This window comes from Mus musculus, chromosome 5, assembly GCF_000001635.26.
Source record: "Mus musculus strain C57BL/6J chromosome 5, GRCm38.p6 C57BL/6J".
Taxonomy (NCBI): Eukaryota; Metazoa; Chordata; class Mammalia; order Rodentia; family Muridae; genus Mus; species Mus musculus.
In genome coordinates this window covers 130,185,771-130,201,638 of record NC_000071.6, presented here as the reverse complement: position 1 = coordinate 130,201,638, position 15,868 = coordinate 130,185,771, and the positions used below count along the sequence as shown (strand labels likewise).

The window sequence follows — 15,868 nt, the reverse complement described above, 5'->3', positions numbered from 1 at the left end:
GGTAGGATTACATGGTTAGAACCTCAGCAGTCAAGGGATTACAAGTTCAAGGTCAGAGTGAACTACAGAGTGAGACCCTGCCTCAAAAGAAAGGAAACCCAATAGGTGATAATGTAATTAAAAAGAAAAGAGGTGGTTGCTGGAAAGATGGCTCTGCGGTTAAGAATACTTGAAGGGTGGAGTTCTGTTCCCAGCACCCACGTCGCAGCTCATAACTGCCTGTAACTCCCATGCCAGGGGATTCAATCCTCTCTTCTGGCCTAGAGCAAATACCCACATTAAAAAAAGTAAGTCGTAAAAAAGAAAAACTGAGTGACTCTCCCATTAGAGCCCCCACAGCCCACGCATGCCTCTTAGGGTGCTTACTTTCTTCCGGAGTGCTCCACCCCATCCTTAAGCCTAAAATCTATTTCAAAATATCTTTACTAAACTAACTCTGCTTTTAAAACTGGAGATAAAATTAACAAGCTTCAAAAAATTAGCAAATAAAATTTTGTTGGATGGTTAAAGCATTATATAATGCAATATTGTGGTGGGTCTGAAATATGCAAGCATTGAAATTTCAGCCAGAAGTAATAATGTTCAGGAATTTTTTTAAAAACCTAAATGCAAATAAAGTGTTTCCTAACAGAGAACAAATAGCTGGGGAAGGCATTTAACACAGTTCTGAAAACAACTCTCTTGTCTTGGCCCTCACACAGAACAGGTTGTTCAACTCTGGCATTAACTAGGACTGGAAACAACAGGAACGATCCACATGGGACAGAAGCAGGAGTGTGTCACTGTTCTAGGCCTCAGCAACGTGGGAGAAAACAATCTGTGCAATGCCCAGGAACACAGCCCAGTGCAGCCGGGTCAGTGGGGCGGCTCCTACACAGCCCAGTGCAGCCGGGTCAGTGGGGTGGCCCCTACAAGCAGGGCTTACGTAGCATGCTGAAGAGGCACTAGAGTGATAGACAAAGTCTAAGTGGGGTAAAGGTTTGCAAACACATTTGAAGAATTCAAAGTGCACCTTAATCTAAGTGCATTTCAAATCTCCAAGAACCGTTCCCTACGTTGTATTTAATAAATTTATCTGAGTATTGTCGTAAAGCTAGAGTATGTGACTTCAGACATAAATAGTAAGTTTTATAACCTGGAGTCAAAGGCCAGTAGAGATTCCTTCAAACACCTGGAGAGGTAGCCCGATGGATAAAGGCACTTGCTGCCAAGCCTGGTGACTCAAATTTGATCCCTGAGCCCCACATGGTAGAGGTGAGAGCAGACTCCTGACAGTCATCCTCTGACCTCTAAATACCCATGCCTACCTACAAGCACACACACACACAATCAACCAATCAATGCAATTTTAAAAATCCACCTGAGCTGTATCTGGATGTTGCCCATCATGCTAGACACCAAAGATACACAAGACACATGAACAACTGGACCCCTTACCACAAAACACTTGGCGCTAGTATAAAAGAAAATTAGCTGCACAGTAGTTCTTAAGTCAGGAGGAATTTGAAGCTTATCAGGTCTCCAGCACCAATTAGTGATGCTCTGAACACACAGCATAGTGTTCCTGTTTGTTTTTTTTTTTTCTATTTCCTTTTTATTTGAGACAGTGTTGCGCCGGGCGTGGTGGCGCACGCCTTTAATCCCAGCACTTGGGAGGCAGAGGCAGGTGGATTTCTGAGTTCCAGGCCAGCCTGGTCTACAGAGTGAGTTCCAGGATAGCCAGGGCTACACAGAGAAACCCTGTCTCAAAAAAAAAAACAAACCCCCTCCCCCCCCCCAAAAAAAAGAAAGAAAGAGACAGTGTTGCACTGTGCAGCCCTGGCTAGCCTAGAACTTACTATGTAGACCACTAAACTTAAACACAGAGATCCGCCTGTCTCTGCCTCTAAACTGCTGTTACTAAAGGTGTGCATCACTATGCTAGACTTGCTTCTTTATTTTCAGACTCACTAAAAAGTCAATTAAGTGCTTAAAGAATAAGGGTAGTTTATGCTTCTCAGAAGAAGAAAAACCCAAGCTGATCAGTGTTTCTGTAGATACAATATAAACACAGTAGTATATATTCTGTACATACTACAGTGTAATACAACTTTATCAGAGGTGTCCTCTTGACACTGCAAAAACAACCTCAAACTTGACTTTTCACACATTCAAGCCTATCCCTCCCCTCACACACCTCAGTGTCATTACACACACACACACACACACACACACACACACACACACACACACCTCAGTGGCAGCTTGCTTCAACTCCAAATGTCACTGTTTCTTCATAAACACTTAAAGTAAAAGATACAGTCTTTCTAACACGGGGTCACAACACCCCCGAAGAGCAAGAAGGAAAGCCCTTTCTTGGAGCACCGAATCTTAGAACATTTGGGGGCATGGCCACAGCAGCTGCTTGTTGATCGCCGTTCCCTCCCCTCTCTGTAAGCTCTCTTCCCCTCACAGAAGGCACTGGTAGAGCTAGTTGAGTTTAATATGGTAGAAGTGAAAAAACTTCAGTTTTTCTTACAAAATGATTCCTTTCACAAATAGTTTTATGAATTATGAGAACTAAAATTACAGATAAGAAACTTTGGACTAAAGACACAGGTGTGATGGAGCATTGTGGCAAATGACACCCCTAAATGGCAGCAGCATCCCAGAGGCTATGGAGGGGGCAGGGAGGGGGGGGGGGTCTCAAGTCGAAGGCCAGTCTCAGCCATATGGCAAGCATGACCGGGACCCCACCTCAAAACCTCACAAAATAACCCCCTACAGGCATGATGGTGTGTTTCCACAATCCTAGCACTGTGCCAGCTGAGGCAGGAACCAGGGAGCTGAAGACTAGCCTGGGCTACAGTGAGAGGCATGTGGAAGCCACAGCTCTGGTTCACTTTGAAAACTCTAGCAAGCTAACCAGACCACTGTTTTGTTTGCCTTTCACCATCCTTCATCTACAAAACAACGGGACTGAAACTGTAGCCACCAAGGTTCCTTTCACCTCTACACTCTCTTTCCTTCTCTAAACAAACACAGAGAAGCATACTAAAACTCTGCATTGACAACAGGCTTGGTGGCCACACCTTTAGCTCGAAGGTGGATCTCTGTGAGTTCAGGTCAGCCCGGTATATATAGTGAGTTCCAGGCCAGCCAACTCTATAACAGTGAGACCTTGCCTTAACTGAGGAATAAGGAACAGAAGGAAGATCCAAACACAAAAAGAAATCCAAGCAATGAGGAACCAAGTCTAGTTCCTGCTCCTGGCCAAACAGTTGAGCTAAAGGTCTATGCAGGCAGGCTGCACTAGCACAGGTAACGAGTGAGGCAGCCTGTCCCTCTAGCTGCAGAAGTTTCACAGAGATGACCAGGGCACAGTGGAAAAGTACTAGCTTGGAGTCAGGTGTTAGCTGAGCTAAAAGGCCGGTCTTAGGTAACTATCACTTGTTCCTCTCAGATGTAAAATGACAAGATTACAGCTCTCCCTAACCCTCCCTAAACCACAGCTCCTATTTCCAAGTGGTAGCGTCAGCCTACCCTTTTATAAGGCATTGCTTCCAAAAACATCTTCGTCTGTTTATAGACTTCTTGGCCTGTCTTGTGGAAGGTCTTGAGAAAGTCTATGAACTCCTTAGTCACTCGGTCCGTCTCAATGCTGGTTTGCCGGTTTATGGAGGGACTGGGAGCTTTGGCTTCCTGAATTTCTGCTGAGAAAATTAAACACAGTAAGTTTTGTTACCCAGAAGACTGATGTATGGAATTACTCTATGTAGCTAACAAGATTACTGAAATTATGTTTAATCAAAATTAAAGTAATAGCACTTTATATTGAAACATTTGGATGAGTTTCCTTAAAGCAAGGAAAAATAGGAAGTGTAAGTAAATAAAACTGCACGTTCTAAAACATGCTCAGCAGAGCTGAACTGTGGCTCGGTTGGTAGAGTAGTGCTTGCTGGCCTGTAGGGATCCCTGGGTTCTATCCCCAGCAAGGAGTCAACAAGGCAGGCTGTGCACAGCTCTAATCGCAGCACTTGGGAAGTAGGAGCAGGAAGATCCAGGTCAGTTAAAGGTCATTCATTCTCAGTTGCCCAGTGAGTTTGAGGGCTACACAAGACCCTGTCTCAGAAACCTTATCTACAGAATGACCAGTGGATCCACAGGTAAAAGAGCTTCTTATACAAGCCTGGAGAGCTGACTTTAATCCCTAAGATCCACCGGGAGGAAACACAGAATGGAGTTCTGCCATGTTCTCTGCTCAAGAACTGAACTACAGCATAACAATTCTTAAAACACAAATACAAGGCAGGGTGTGATGTCAACAACCTCTAATCCTAGCAGAGGCAGAAGCACGAAGATCTCTCAGCGAGTTCCAGACCAAAGAGCTACAAAGGAGACCCAGAAAATACGTTAACAAACAGAAAAGGCTGGGAGGGTGGATGGGATAGGGGGTTTTCAGAGGGGAAACTGGGAAGGGGGATAACATCTGAAATGTAAATAAATAAAATAACCAATAAAAACAATTTAAAAAAAGAAAGAGCAAGTCAAGTACTAACAAAGACTCTCACATCTGTGCTACCAACCCAACAGCTGCATTAGGTAGTTAACGATGTAAGAAGGCAGGATAATTCACTGTCAGGCAGCACGTGAAGGGGCCTGGTACTCCCTGAAGTCACAGTTCCTCAGAGATGACTACTGAGTGCTGTGGAAAAGTACCAGTGCCAACGCCTCAAATAAAAAATAAATAAATAAACCCCAACTAACCATGGGTAGTAAGATGGCTCAACAGGGGAAATGCTTGCCATACAGGCCCAGAGATGTGAATTTTACCCGTAGAACCCACAGAAAGGTAGAAGAAAAAAACCTCCACAGTGTTTAATGTTATCTCCACAGACACACACCCAACTAATAATTTTTTTATTTTTTCTAAACTAACAGAAAGCAAATAGAAACAGCTTATTAGCATTTTTTAGTCACTAATACTGATAGTGAAACAGAACCCTTTCTTGAACAACTTTCTTGCTGAGTCAAAAAGTCACCGTAACCACCAATGGAAGCAGGAAGGCAGCAGGTGACACACAGCACTACAAAGAGACAAAAGGCCAGTTTATTTCCCCCACCATTCAGTTTGCAAGTCACACTGCTCTCAGTAAAAATGCATCCAAGCTGGGTGCATTGGCACATGCCTGTAATTCTAGCACTAAAGAGGTTGAGGCAGGAGGATCAAGTTCTAGGTCAGCCTGGATTACACAGTGCATCTGACACCAGCTTTAGCTATATATAGCAAGAGTCTATCCCACACACACACATGGGGGTGGGGGAGACAGAGACAGAGAGATAGAGATATTTTGTCTGGTTTTTCCTTTCCAGACAGGATCCTCCCACCTCAGCTTCCTCAGCAAGTGTGCACCACCAACCCCACAGGAAAAAGAAACCAAAAGGTATTAAAGCCTACCAACCTCACACTTTAATTTTATTTGTCTGTTTTGAGACAGGGCCTCACTATGTACAATAGAGGATGGTCTCAAACTCACAGAGATCTGCCTGTTTCTACCTCCTAATTCTACCTCCTAGTCTCTGGGAGTAAAGGCATAGGCCACCAAGCCTAACACCATGCTATTTAGGGAAAAAAAAAACAAAACTCTGATTTCTACATATGGAAACATATCCTACACCTCACACTAGATAGACAGACAGACAGACAGATTATGGAATTACTTCTATGTTTTATGTATATGGGTGCTTTGTTTGCATGTGCGTCTACACGAATGGCACAAGAAGATGCCATTCAAAAGTTAAGTTCGAAGTTTAGGTAATAATCAACAAAACCATAAAAAGTTGTCTTGGGCATGGTGTCTCTTCACAACAAGAAACTCTAAAATAAAATCTGAAATTTGATCTTGACAAGAACACAAAAGCTTCTTACACTGTGCAGGCCAGAGCCCAAGTATCAGAACTTTAAAAGGGGACAATTCAGCAATAACCAACAAATTTAAAACCCACATTCCCAGCTGGGCACAGAAGCTGCAGGGTAATCCCAGTGCTTAGGAGGCTCAGGCAAGAGGAATGTGGATTCTAGGCCAGCCTGGGCTACAAAGTAAGACCCCATGTCACAACATGTGTATCAGGACACTAAGGGTAGGAAAAAGATGCAGTCAAATAATCTAAAAGAGCTACTCCCACCCACAAAGAAGAGCATCCCATAATGGAAAGTTAACTCTTCAAGGCACAGCAATCCTGAACACATATCTAACAACACAGCTTCAAAATGCAAAGAGCAAAGACAGAAATGTAAGGAAGAAACAAATTCTGATGCTAAGGTCCTGTTCCCCAATTGGTTCTTGATTTGTCAGTAAAGAAAGCCATGGGCCAATTGCTGGGCGGATGGCACAGGCTGGACTTCTGAGTCCTAGAGGAAAGAAAGGAGGATGCAAGCAAGGAAGGAGAGAAGGAGTTTTGTCATGCTTTGGAGGGAGAAGAACCCAGCAGCCATGTGAGGTCTCAGGAGGAGCCACTACTGTGGCCACTACTATAGATAGGTTTATCAGGGATGTTTGGCAGGGGCTAGATTGGACTAGCCACTGAAGTTTAGAGTAGGTGGGAGGCATGAAGCTAAGAGTATTGAAAAGGACATGCTTTTCCAGGTGGGAGACAGTAGCACCCAGCAATTGTGCCAAGAAGGCAACACTGTCCTCTAACCCTCACATGCCCAGCATGGCCTCCCCACACGTATACATTCATTCATTCATTCACTCTTTCTCTCTGTGTGTGTAATAAAATACCTTTAAAAAAAAAAAATCACACCAGGCATGGTGGTGCATCCCTTTAATCCCAGTACTCGGGAGGCAGAGGCAGGCAGATTTCTGAGTTCGAGGCCAGTCTGGTCTACAAAGTGAGTTCCAAGACAGCCAGGGCTATACAGAAAAACCCTGTCTCAAAAAACAAAAACAAAAACAAAATCACAATATTTGAGCAATACCATGGATCAATATAACTCAACTGAAATGTATAGACTGCTCAAAAACAGAAGCAGAACATATCTTCCATGGGACAAAACTGACAAATGAAGCAACTGAGCCTTGAAGATGGTTAGAAACCTCAATGATTCAGTTGCCCAAGGTTAAGGACAGAACTGAACTCAAGCCAATGTGTTTGACTCCTGAGCCTTCCTATACTCCCTTATGGCAGAGCACCAAACAAAGCCTTCAAAGAATGCCAAGTCCTTAGACTATGTGGAGAATGAAAGCTTCAGGGCCAAAGGCAGAGGAAAGCCAGTCACCTCCCTCATGGTTTCACTTGCATACATCAATAAACCAAGGGGAAAGTCCTCAGCTGAGCACACTGGTTCATACCCACATCTCAAGGCTAAAGGAAGAGTTCGAGGACATCTTGGGCTACAAAGTGAGACCTTGTCTAAAAAATGTAGTCTGCCTCAAATCCCCTTTTAAAATGTAAGCAAAGGGGGCTGGAGTAGTGCTCAGTGCTAGAAGACAGGGCTGGTTCTACGAGTGTTCACACAGACCACAAAACAAACCAACCAACCAAGAAGAAGACGGAAGAGAACAACCTACCCACGTTACACCTGCAGTGTTTGCCAGGGGCCAAACAACCAGAGCTTGTACATCAGCTTACAGCCATCTTGTGTTTCTCAAATAAAGACAATTTACAGCTCAAGTTCACCCAGTCAAACAGGGTTCTCCAGCTGTCATCTGTCACCAGCTCAAATGTTTAAAGACCTCTGCTGCCCAGCCAGCTTGAACCAGTATATCAACTATCATTCAAGGAGCACATGCAGTATGGATTAAATCCCTCATTAACTTAACAGTTAATGAGCTGGATGGTATTATATATGAATCTTAGAAAATTTGTCACTTTCCTGTCCAAAGCCACATGTGAGTAAAAGAAAGAGCTGGGATTTGAAAACAGATTTGACTCTGGAGCCCAGGCCAGTTCTTTATAACTACCCTGGACCATCTTTTTGTTTTGTTTTGTTTTGTTTTGTTTCGAGACAGGGTTTTTCTGTTTAGCTCTGGCTATCCTGGAACTCACTCTGTAGACCAGGCTGGCCTCGAACTCAGAAATCCGCCTGCCTCTGCCTCCCAAGTGCAGGGATTAAAGATGTGCGTCACTACTGCCCGGCAACCATCTTTTTATTACTGCAGCATCTGTTTCCTTCTACCTAAATCCCCAGAAGGGTGTCAAAAGATGGGCTAATGGCTAAGAGCACACACTCCTCTTCCAGAAGCACCCATGCTGAATGGTTCACAGCCATCCGTAACTCCAGCTCCAGTGAACCCAATGTCCTCTTCTGACCTCTGTGGAGATGGCACTCACATGCACACGCTCATACACATAAATAATAGCAATGATAATAACAACAATAAAAAAGCCAAAGAGGAGGATGCACGACAACAGACTCACTTAAGCCCAGGAGACTGAAGCCAGCATGGGAATACAGTGAGTCTGACCTCAGTCAATCAATTAAAAGTCAGTGAGTATCAACTAGTCAACTAATATTTGGTATATCAAACAGACCAAATATTACATCAGATTTCCCCTTTGATATATGAAGAGATAAACCTTTTTAATCTGCATGGTTATGAAGAATAAAGACAACATGAGGAGGTGCAGAGTGTCAATTATTTTCAGCATAAGCAGGGGGGGCGGCTGAATTTGATTCCCAGCACCCACTAAAAAAGCCAGGTAGGCTATCATGTGTCTGTAATGCCATCACTGGGGCGGCAGACTCTGGCACTCCCTGGCAATCAGCCTATCCAAATTGGTGAGCCCAGGGTTCACTGAGAGAGCCTGTCTCAAATAATAAGGTGGAGAACAATCAAATAAGATACCCACTATCACACAAATGCACATACAGACCCACACGCACCAAACACACACACACACACACACTCACACACACACTCACACACACACTCACACACATTCTTCAAATCCCTTAGAAGGCTGTGCTTTGTTTGCAGTCAAGCTCACTGGGCTCAAGAGCTTTCTTTTGTGCTGCTAATATAAATAAACTGACAAGGGCAAAGGCTCTACACATTAAGGAAGTAAAATAAAGTCCCAGAAACCAAAGCTGGCCACTGTTAGACTCTAAGGTGACCTGTACTGGGGATCAGCTGAGTGTGCTTATTAAGGACTTAACAAGGCACCCAGGCAGAAGTGGGGAGGTCATCTGTAAACTCACAGCCAACAAGGCCAGCACTTAGAAATGAAACATTTTTTACATAGTTGGAGCTCCTCACCCTCAGAAGATTTTTTTTTACAAACACAGCCTCCTGCCCCAGCAGGAAATGAGGGCAGGAAGATTCCAAGTTTGAAGTGAGCTATACAGTGAGTTCAAAGCCAGCATGAGGCTCTAAGCATGACCCGGTCTGGAGAACTCAAGGACTGAGAACACAACTGGTACCAAGAAAGCCCTTACCTAGCACTCAGGAGAACCTGGGTTTAATCCCCACTTCTAGGCAGGTGGGTAAAAGATACAAGCCAAAGGGAAAGGCAGCACTCCCTATGGCAATACGGTCCTAGAATGTGAATCACCAGCTGCCAACCTTTGGAGATTTGTACTAGCAGTGCTGTAAATGCTCCGGAATTCCTAGGTGTTAACAGAACGGCCTTCCAACACCCAGAGCTGCAGACGAGGTCAAGCATCTTCTTTAATGTTTAAGTTAACGTTTACTTAGCTGATTGGTTAGTGCGTAAATGTACATGTGTGCAATGGTGTTTGGGTGTGCACATGTTGAAGTGCACATATGGAGGTCAGAAGACACTCTAGGAATTCAGCTTCTTCCTTCTAGCTCTTGGGTTCTGGGGACCATTCAAACTCCAGTCATCACGCTTCGAAGGAAGGACCTTTATCCCCTGGGGCACTGTGCTAGCCAAACCTTTTTTTTGTTTTTGTCTTTTGGTTTCTCAAGACAGGGTTTCTCTGCATAGCCCTGGCTGTCCTGGAACTCACTCTGTAGACCAGGCTGGCCTCAAACTCAGAAATCCACCTGCCTCTGCCTCCCGAGTGCTGGGATTAAAGGCATGCGCCACCACGCCAGGCTGGAAGGTTATTTTCTTAAATTAGATGAACAAACACAAATCCATCCACAAGAAAATGTTTAACATGAGTTATTTAAGAGCCCCAAATGAGCCTTTTCCTGTCTGTTTCCTAACAGCATAGGAAATAAGCTTTGAGAGAGAAAGTCTCTCAGGTGACTTTCAAGTTTAGAAACAGCCACTTCTCCTAAGTTATTGACAGAGTGGGTATTACACAAGATAAACAAACAAGGATGAGAAAAAAAATAAAGGCATGAAAAATACAAAACAAAACCATTAAGTAGCCAGTGATAAGCAGTTTGGATGAGAATGGAGAGCGTTACTAACAGAATTACACATTTCAATTCTCTTTAGTTCTCCTGCGGAATAAAATGCTTCTTTAAAAAACAAGGAAACAGTGCCTTCAAATCAAATGCCTGGCCATCAAACCTGACTTCCATGTGAACTCTGGACTAGAGCTCTCTTGGGCTTACAGAAGTGAGAGGCTGAGCCACCTGCGTTCTGGATCTAGTCTGCAGCTTACTCAGGCATGGAAGAAGGAGAGAGGAAATTACCCTTCTTGGATCCAGCTCTGGAAGAGGCGCTGAAGAACTTCTTCACTGTGGTGACTTTTCGGGTTTTCTCATTGGTCTTCTTCTCCTCGAACTTGGAGAAGGTGAGGGACTGGGCTCCTTGGCTGCTCTGGCTGCTCGCGAAGGCCTCTTCCTCCTCCCGCTGAAGTCTGAAATTCAGGGGAAAGACTGTGAATGATCTGGGTCCTCTCCAGGTTTTCCCAGGGTCTAGAAGATCTTGTTCAAATTACTAAGAAAGATCTGACTTTATAAACAGAAACTAAATATACCAAGTGGGTCTGAGATCTCAGGTACATAGCTATTTTAAGATGAAATTCTATACCTGGTGAAGATTTCAATATATAGCTTTAATCCCCAGTACCCCGCAAAACAAAACAAAACAACAACCAAACATGTTTTACACCTATAGTCACAGCAGTTGGGAGGCCCAGGAAGAAATATCACTAAGTTTGAGGGCAACCTGGGTTAAACCCTGTCATAAATTCCCATATTAAGAAACAGGGCTTATAAGTGCTAGTGGGATGGCTCAGTGTGTAAAGACTCTTGTCACCAGTCTGCCCTCCTGAGTTTAGTCTGGGAGCTCAAAGGGTAGGAAGAGAGAAGTGACCACTGCACTTGTCCTCTTTCCTCCATACAAGGCTGCAGCATTTGTATACACGCACACATACCATAAATCAATGCAGGAGCTGGACAGATGGCTCAGGGTTCAAAAGCACTTGCTGCCCCTGTAGAGGACCTGGTTTGGTTCCCAGCACACACATGGCAGCTCACAACCTCCTCTAACTCCAGCTCTAGAAATCTAACACACTCTTCTGGTCTCCTCAGGTACTGAACATGTGTGGTGCACTTACATACATGCTGGTACCACACACACACACACAAATAAGTCTTTAAAGGTGCAGAAAGAAATGTAACCTAGCGCATTTAAGGCTTAGGATGCAGCTATGTTGCCTAGCACTCTCAAATCCCTGAGTTCAGTCCCCACCACTGCACACATGGTGGCACACCCTGTACTCCCACCATTTGGAAGGTAAAGGCAAGAATATCCAAAGTCCAAGTCACATGCCTCAACATATCTAAATGATGAGGCTGGAGAGGCTGCTCAGCAGTCGAGGGTGCACACTGCTCTCGTAGAGGACCTGAGTTTGGTTCCCCCCACCCTACCCAGTGTCTCACACCCTGGAACTCCAGATCAGAGCGAGCTGATGCTTCCGACCTCCACAGGACCTGGCCTCATTTGCACATGTCCACACTGAGACCTGTTTATACATACTCACAACAAAACGTAAAAGAAACAAAGTCCAAGGTCACCCCTGAAAACACAGTGAGTTTGAGGTCAGCTTGGGAGACAGAGAAAGATCCTGCCTCAGAATATCATTACAGGGCCAGCAAGGTGGCTCAGTAGGTAAGATAAAAGGCGCCAAGCCTGATGACCTAAATTCAATTCCCAAAACCCATTTGGCAGAAGGAAAAAGCCTCTGGCCTCTATACAACTCCTTCAACAAAACTAGATAATTTTAAAAACATAAACATCATGTACTATATGAACATGTGCATGTTATGGGGCTGGAGAGATGGCTCAGCAGTTAAGAGCACATACTGTTTTGCAGAGGACCTGTAAAAGGAACTTTTATTTGCCTGTTATAATTGTTGTCTGGCAGGCTTACTGCTAACCTAGCCCGAGTCCTGTAAGCTTCTAGCCTTTGTACAATCTTATCTAGGCCTAGAATGTTTCCAGTCTCTGAGACTTGCTTTTGAATAAGCTTACCTTTTCCTAGTTCTTTCTGGACTCAGCTGTTCAGGCTCAAACTCCTCTCCAAGCTGACTCATTCAATCTCTCCTCTCTCTCTCTCTCTCTCTCTCTCTCTCTCTCTCTCTCTCCAACCTGTCTTTGTTCAATTGTCCCAGTAATACTGCTGCTCTCCTTCTCCCTCTCCACTCTGCTGCACTGTCCTCTAGGAACTCTACTGTATTCCTGTACTGTACTCTCCTCTTCCTTTACTGTCTGTCTCTCCCTTAAATAGCTTCCCTTTCCTCACTCGTCTCGTGAGAGTTGGGCACATCCTATTCTGTCAAATCTTTCTCTGACTCATCACTGTCTGCCTCTCAATTAGATATCACTTTCTTTTTTTTTTTTTAGGTCAAACAATTTTAATCAAGTTCATGGCCAGCTGCTAGGATGGTCCTGCACTAACTAGCCTGAAAGTGCAGGAACAGTCTTCACTGCGGTCACTTGTAAGGTGTCGAAGGTGGGACCCATTCATGAATCTTCTTTCTAGTGGTGGAATAAGGAACGTATTGCTCTGGAGTGGCAGACACATTGAATTTATGGTTTGTCCAGATGAATTTACGAGCAGTCGGTGGATTAGTCGTCGGAGGGTCGTCAGTCATGCAGTGAAGCCAGCGGTGCCACTCAGGAGGCACCATGCTTCCATCCACATCCCAGAATGTGTTTTTGCCGTTCATCTCGGTGGTGTAGATGACCCATCGGTGGCGGCCAAAAAATTGCTTGTTGTCTTCGTAGTATTTATTCCCATATTTGTCTTCTCCCACCAGTGTACCAATCCTTATATCATTTGCCCTGAAGAAAACCCGTAGGAGGCCCCGCAGGCCGCCGTGGCCGGTGACCTGCTAAAGGTGTATACTAAGGGTGTGTCTGTATTATAGAGGGATTAAAGGTGTTTGCTAAAGGCTGAACGCACACCTTAACTAGAAACAGTACTTTTTTAAAAAAAGATTTATTTATTATTTTCTTCAGACACACCAGAAGGGGGCTTCAGATCCCATTACAGATTGAGCCACCATGTGGTTGCTAAGATTTGAACTCAGGACCTCTGGAAGAGCAAGCAGTCAGTGCTCTTAACTACTGAGCCATCTCTCCAGCCCTTTTTTTTTTTTTAAGATTTATTTATTATTATACATAAGTACACTACAGCTGTTTTCTGACACTCCAGAAGAGGGCGTCAGATCTCATTACGGGTGGTTGCAAGGGCTTTGAACTCAGGATGTTCAGAAAGAGCGATCAGTACTCTTACAGGCTGAGCCATCTTGCCAGCCCAACAGTTATTTTCAGTAAATAACACAATCTTGAGGTTCACAGTGTGATCAAATATCCTGCAACAAGGAACCAAGTTCAATTCATACACACACACACCAGGCTAGAGAGACAGTCAGAGAGCAGAGTTTAGTTCCCAAGGCCCATATCAAAAGATCCAAATTCACCTGTAACTCCAGCTCTAGAGAATGTGACTCCCACTTCTAACCTCTGCAGGTCCCCACACACATGTGACACACATACAAACAAATCTTTCAGTGGTGTTCAGAAGTTCTATAGGATGACTAGAACTCTAGATAAGCATGCCTGGGCATGGCAGGCTGTGTACCCGGATGTGTCTTGGTGACCACACCCCACCTCCACATAGCTTGTGAGGTCATTTACCGTTCTGCCAGTTCCCAGTCCTCTTGGATCTGCCTCTGCCGGGCCTTGTGGTACTCCTCCCTCCAGCACTTGGAGCAGAAACCCTGCCAGGCAGGGTTGCCGTAGTAACCGCATCCTTTCTTGCACAGGAGCTCAGATTGATCCACATGAATTCCCCTGCGTTCGGACTTCAGGCTCATCTTCTTCCTGATAACCAAGGAGTGAAAAAGCACTGAAAATTAATTTACTTCCATACTATTAAAATACAACATTTATAAAGCAAAATACAAATGAGTCTGAGATCTTCAAGCCATAGGGGAGAAAGAACAGAAGGAGAGAAGAAAGTAGAAAAACCAAAGTTAAACACGCAAATTCAAGTAGAGTCATAGTAAAGAACGACTTCATCTGAGGTCTGAAATTCACAGAGCACCTTAAGAGACTAATACTGGATTAAAGACCTAAGCATGAAGCTTTAAACTCCTAGAAGAAAAGCCTCCTAACACTGGCAAGGACTTCTTCAATACGCCAAAAGCACAGGTAACAGAAGCAACAAAAACAGACAAAGGGCACAACAGCAAACTTCTGCACAACAAACAAAGCAATCAACTGAGTAAAGAGGCCGCCTACAGAATGGGAGAAGACCTTTCCAACCTCCATAGAAAAGGTTAAATCCAAAATATCTAAAGGACACTGACAAAGCAACAAGATAGAATACACAAAAGTGTCCAACAGACAATAAGACCTTGTCTCAATAAACACACCAGAAAGGGGGTAGAGCTGAGATGGTTTGGCAGCTAAAGATTTCTGTCACCAAGGTTGATAAGCTGAGTTTGAACCCTGGGACCTACATGGTAAAAGCATTGGAAAGCAACTTTCCAAATGTTGTGGTGTGCAGTGGCATATAAATACACAAGCAAGATTAATAAAATACTTCTTATAATGGCCAACAAGCTGGGTATGGCAGTGCATGCCTCCTATCACTCAGAAGACAAAAGCAGGTGTATCTCTGAGTTCTAGGTCACCCTGTCTCAACAAGCAAACATGACTAATAAAGAGCAAGAATGTTGGCACATGCCTGTAATTCCACCAGTCTGAAGCAGGAAGACTGCAAGTTCTAGGCCCACCTAGCTTATAGAGTGTTTATCTAGAAATAAACATTTAATTGTCAGAAAACACATGAAAGTATTGGAATTAATCAAAACCATAATGAGACAGCATTTCACAGAGCTGAGGAAGCCACCTTAAAGTGTTTATAGGAACACCTATTGCACTGGCTAGTTTTGTGTCAACTTGACACAGCTGGAGTTATCACAGAGAAAGGAGCTTCAGTTGAGGAAATGCCTCCATGAGATACAACTGTAAGGCATTTTCTCAATTAGTGATCAAGGGGGAAAGGCCCCTTGTGGGTGGGACCATCTCTGGGCTGGTAGTCTTGGTTCTATAAGAGAGCAGGCTGAGCAAGCCAGGGGAGGCAAGCCAGTAAAGAACATCCCTCCACGGCTTCTGCATCAGCTCCTGCTTCCTGACCTGTTTGAGTTCCAGTCCTGACTTCCTTGTTGATGAACATCAGTATGGAAGTGTAAGCCAAATAAACCCTTTCCTCCCCAACTTGCTTCTTGGTCATGAATAGAAACCCTGACTAAGACACCTATCCATTATATATAGCCTTTTTTCCATTCAGAAGACTGCAAATTGGAGGTGAATAGCCTGGTAATCTGTATTATCTGTAGGACCAGGCCATACCAAGCTCCCACAACCAGGACCAGAGGAGGCTAATAGCCCAAATGACCACTATGCTAAATGTGTGACGGAGACCATGCTAGATCACCCCTAGGTC

General features: G+C 44.3%; 1 protein-coding gene and 1 pseudogene across 6 annotated transcripts in view; both read right to left on the bottom strand.

Moving 5' to 3' along the window:
* Positions 1-15,868, bottom strand: part of Rabgef1 (RAB guanine nucleotide exchange factor (GEF) 1) — a 42,524-nt gene that overhangs the window by 12,704 nt on the left and 13,952 nt on the right. For 2 of the 6 annotated variants that reach the window (NM_001199059.1, XM_006504447.4), the window contains exons 2-4: positions 14,053-14,238; positions 10,596-10,762; positions 3,523-3,689 (exon numbers count right to left, since the gene is read on the bottom strand). In NM_001199059.1, the coding sequence (NP_001185988.1) occupies positions 3,523-3,689; positions 10,596-10,762; positions 14,053-14,231 (513 nt within the window). In that variant the 5' untranslated portion in view covers positions 14,232-14,238. Of the gene's footprint in view, positions 1-3,522; positions 3,693-10,595; positions 10,763-14,052; positions 14,460-15,868 lie in introns of those variants that run through there. The other 4 variants (NM_001378873.1, XM_006504446.4, NM_019983.2 and 1 more) reach the window with 3 other exon arrangements.
* Positions 12,751-13,246, bottom strand: Ndufa12-ps (NADH:ubiquinone oxidoreductase subunit A12, pseudogene; annotated as a pseudogene).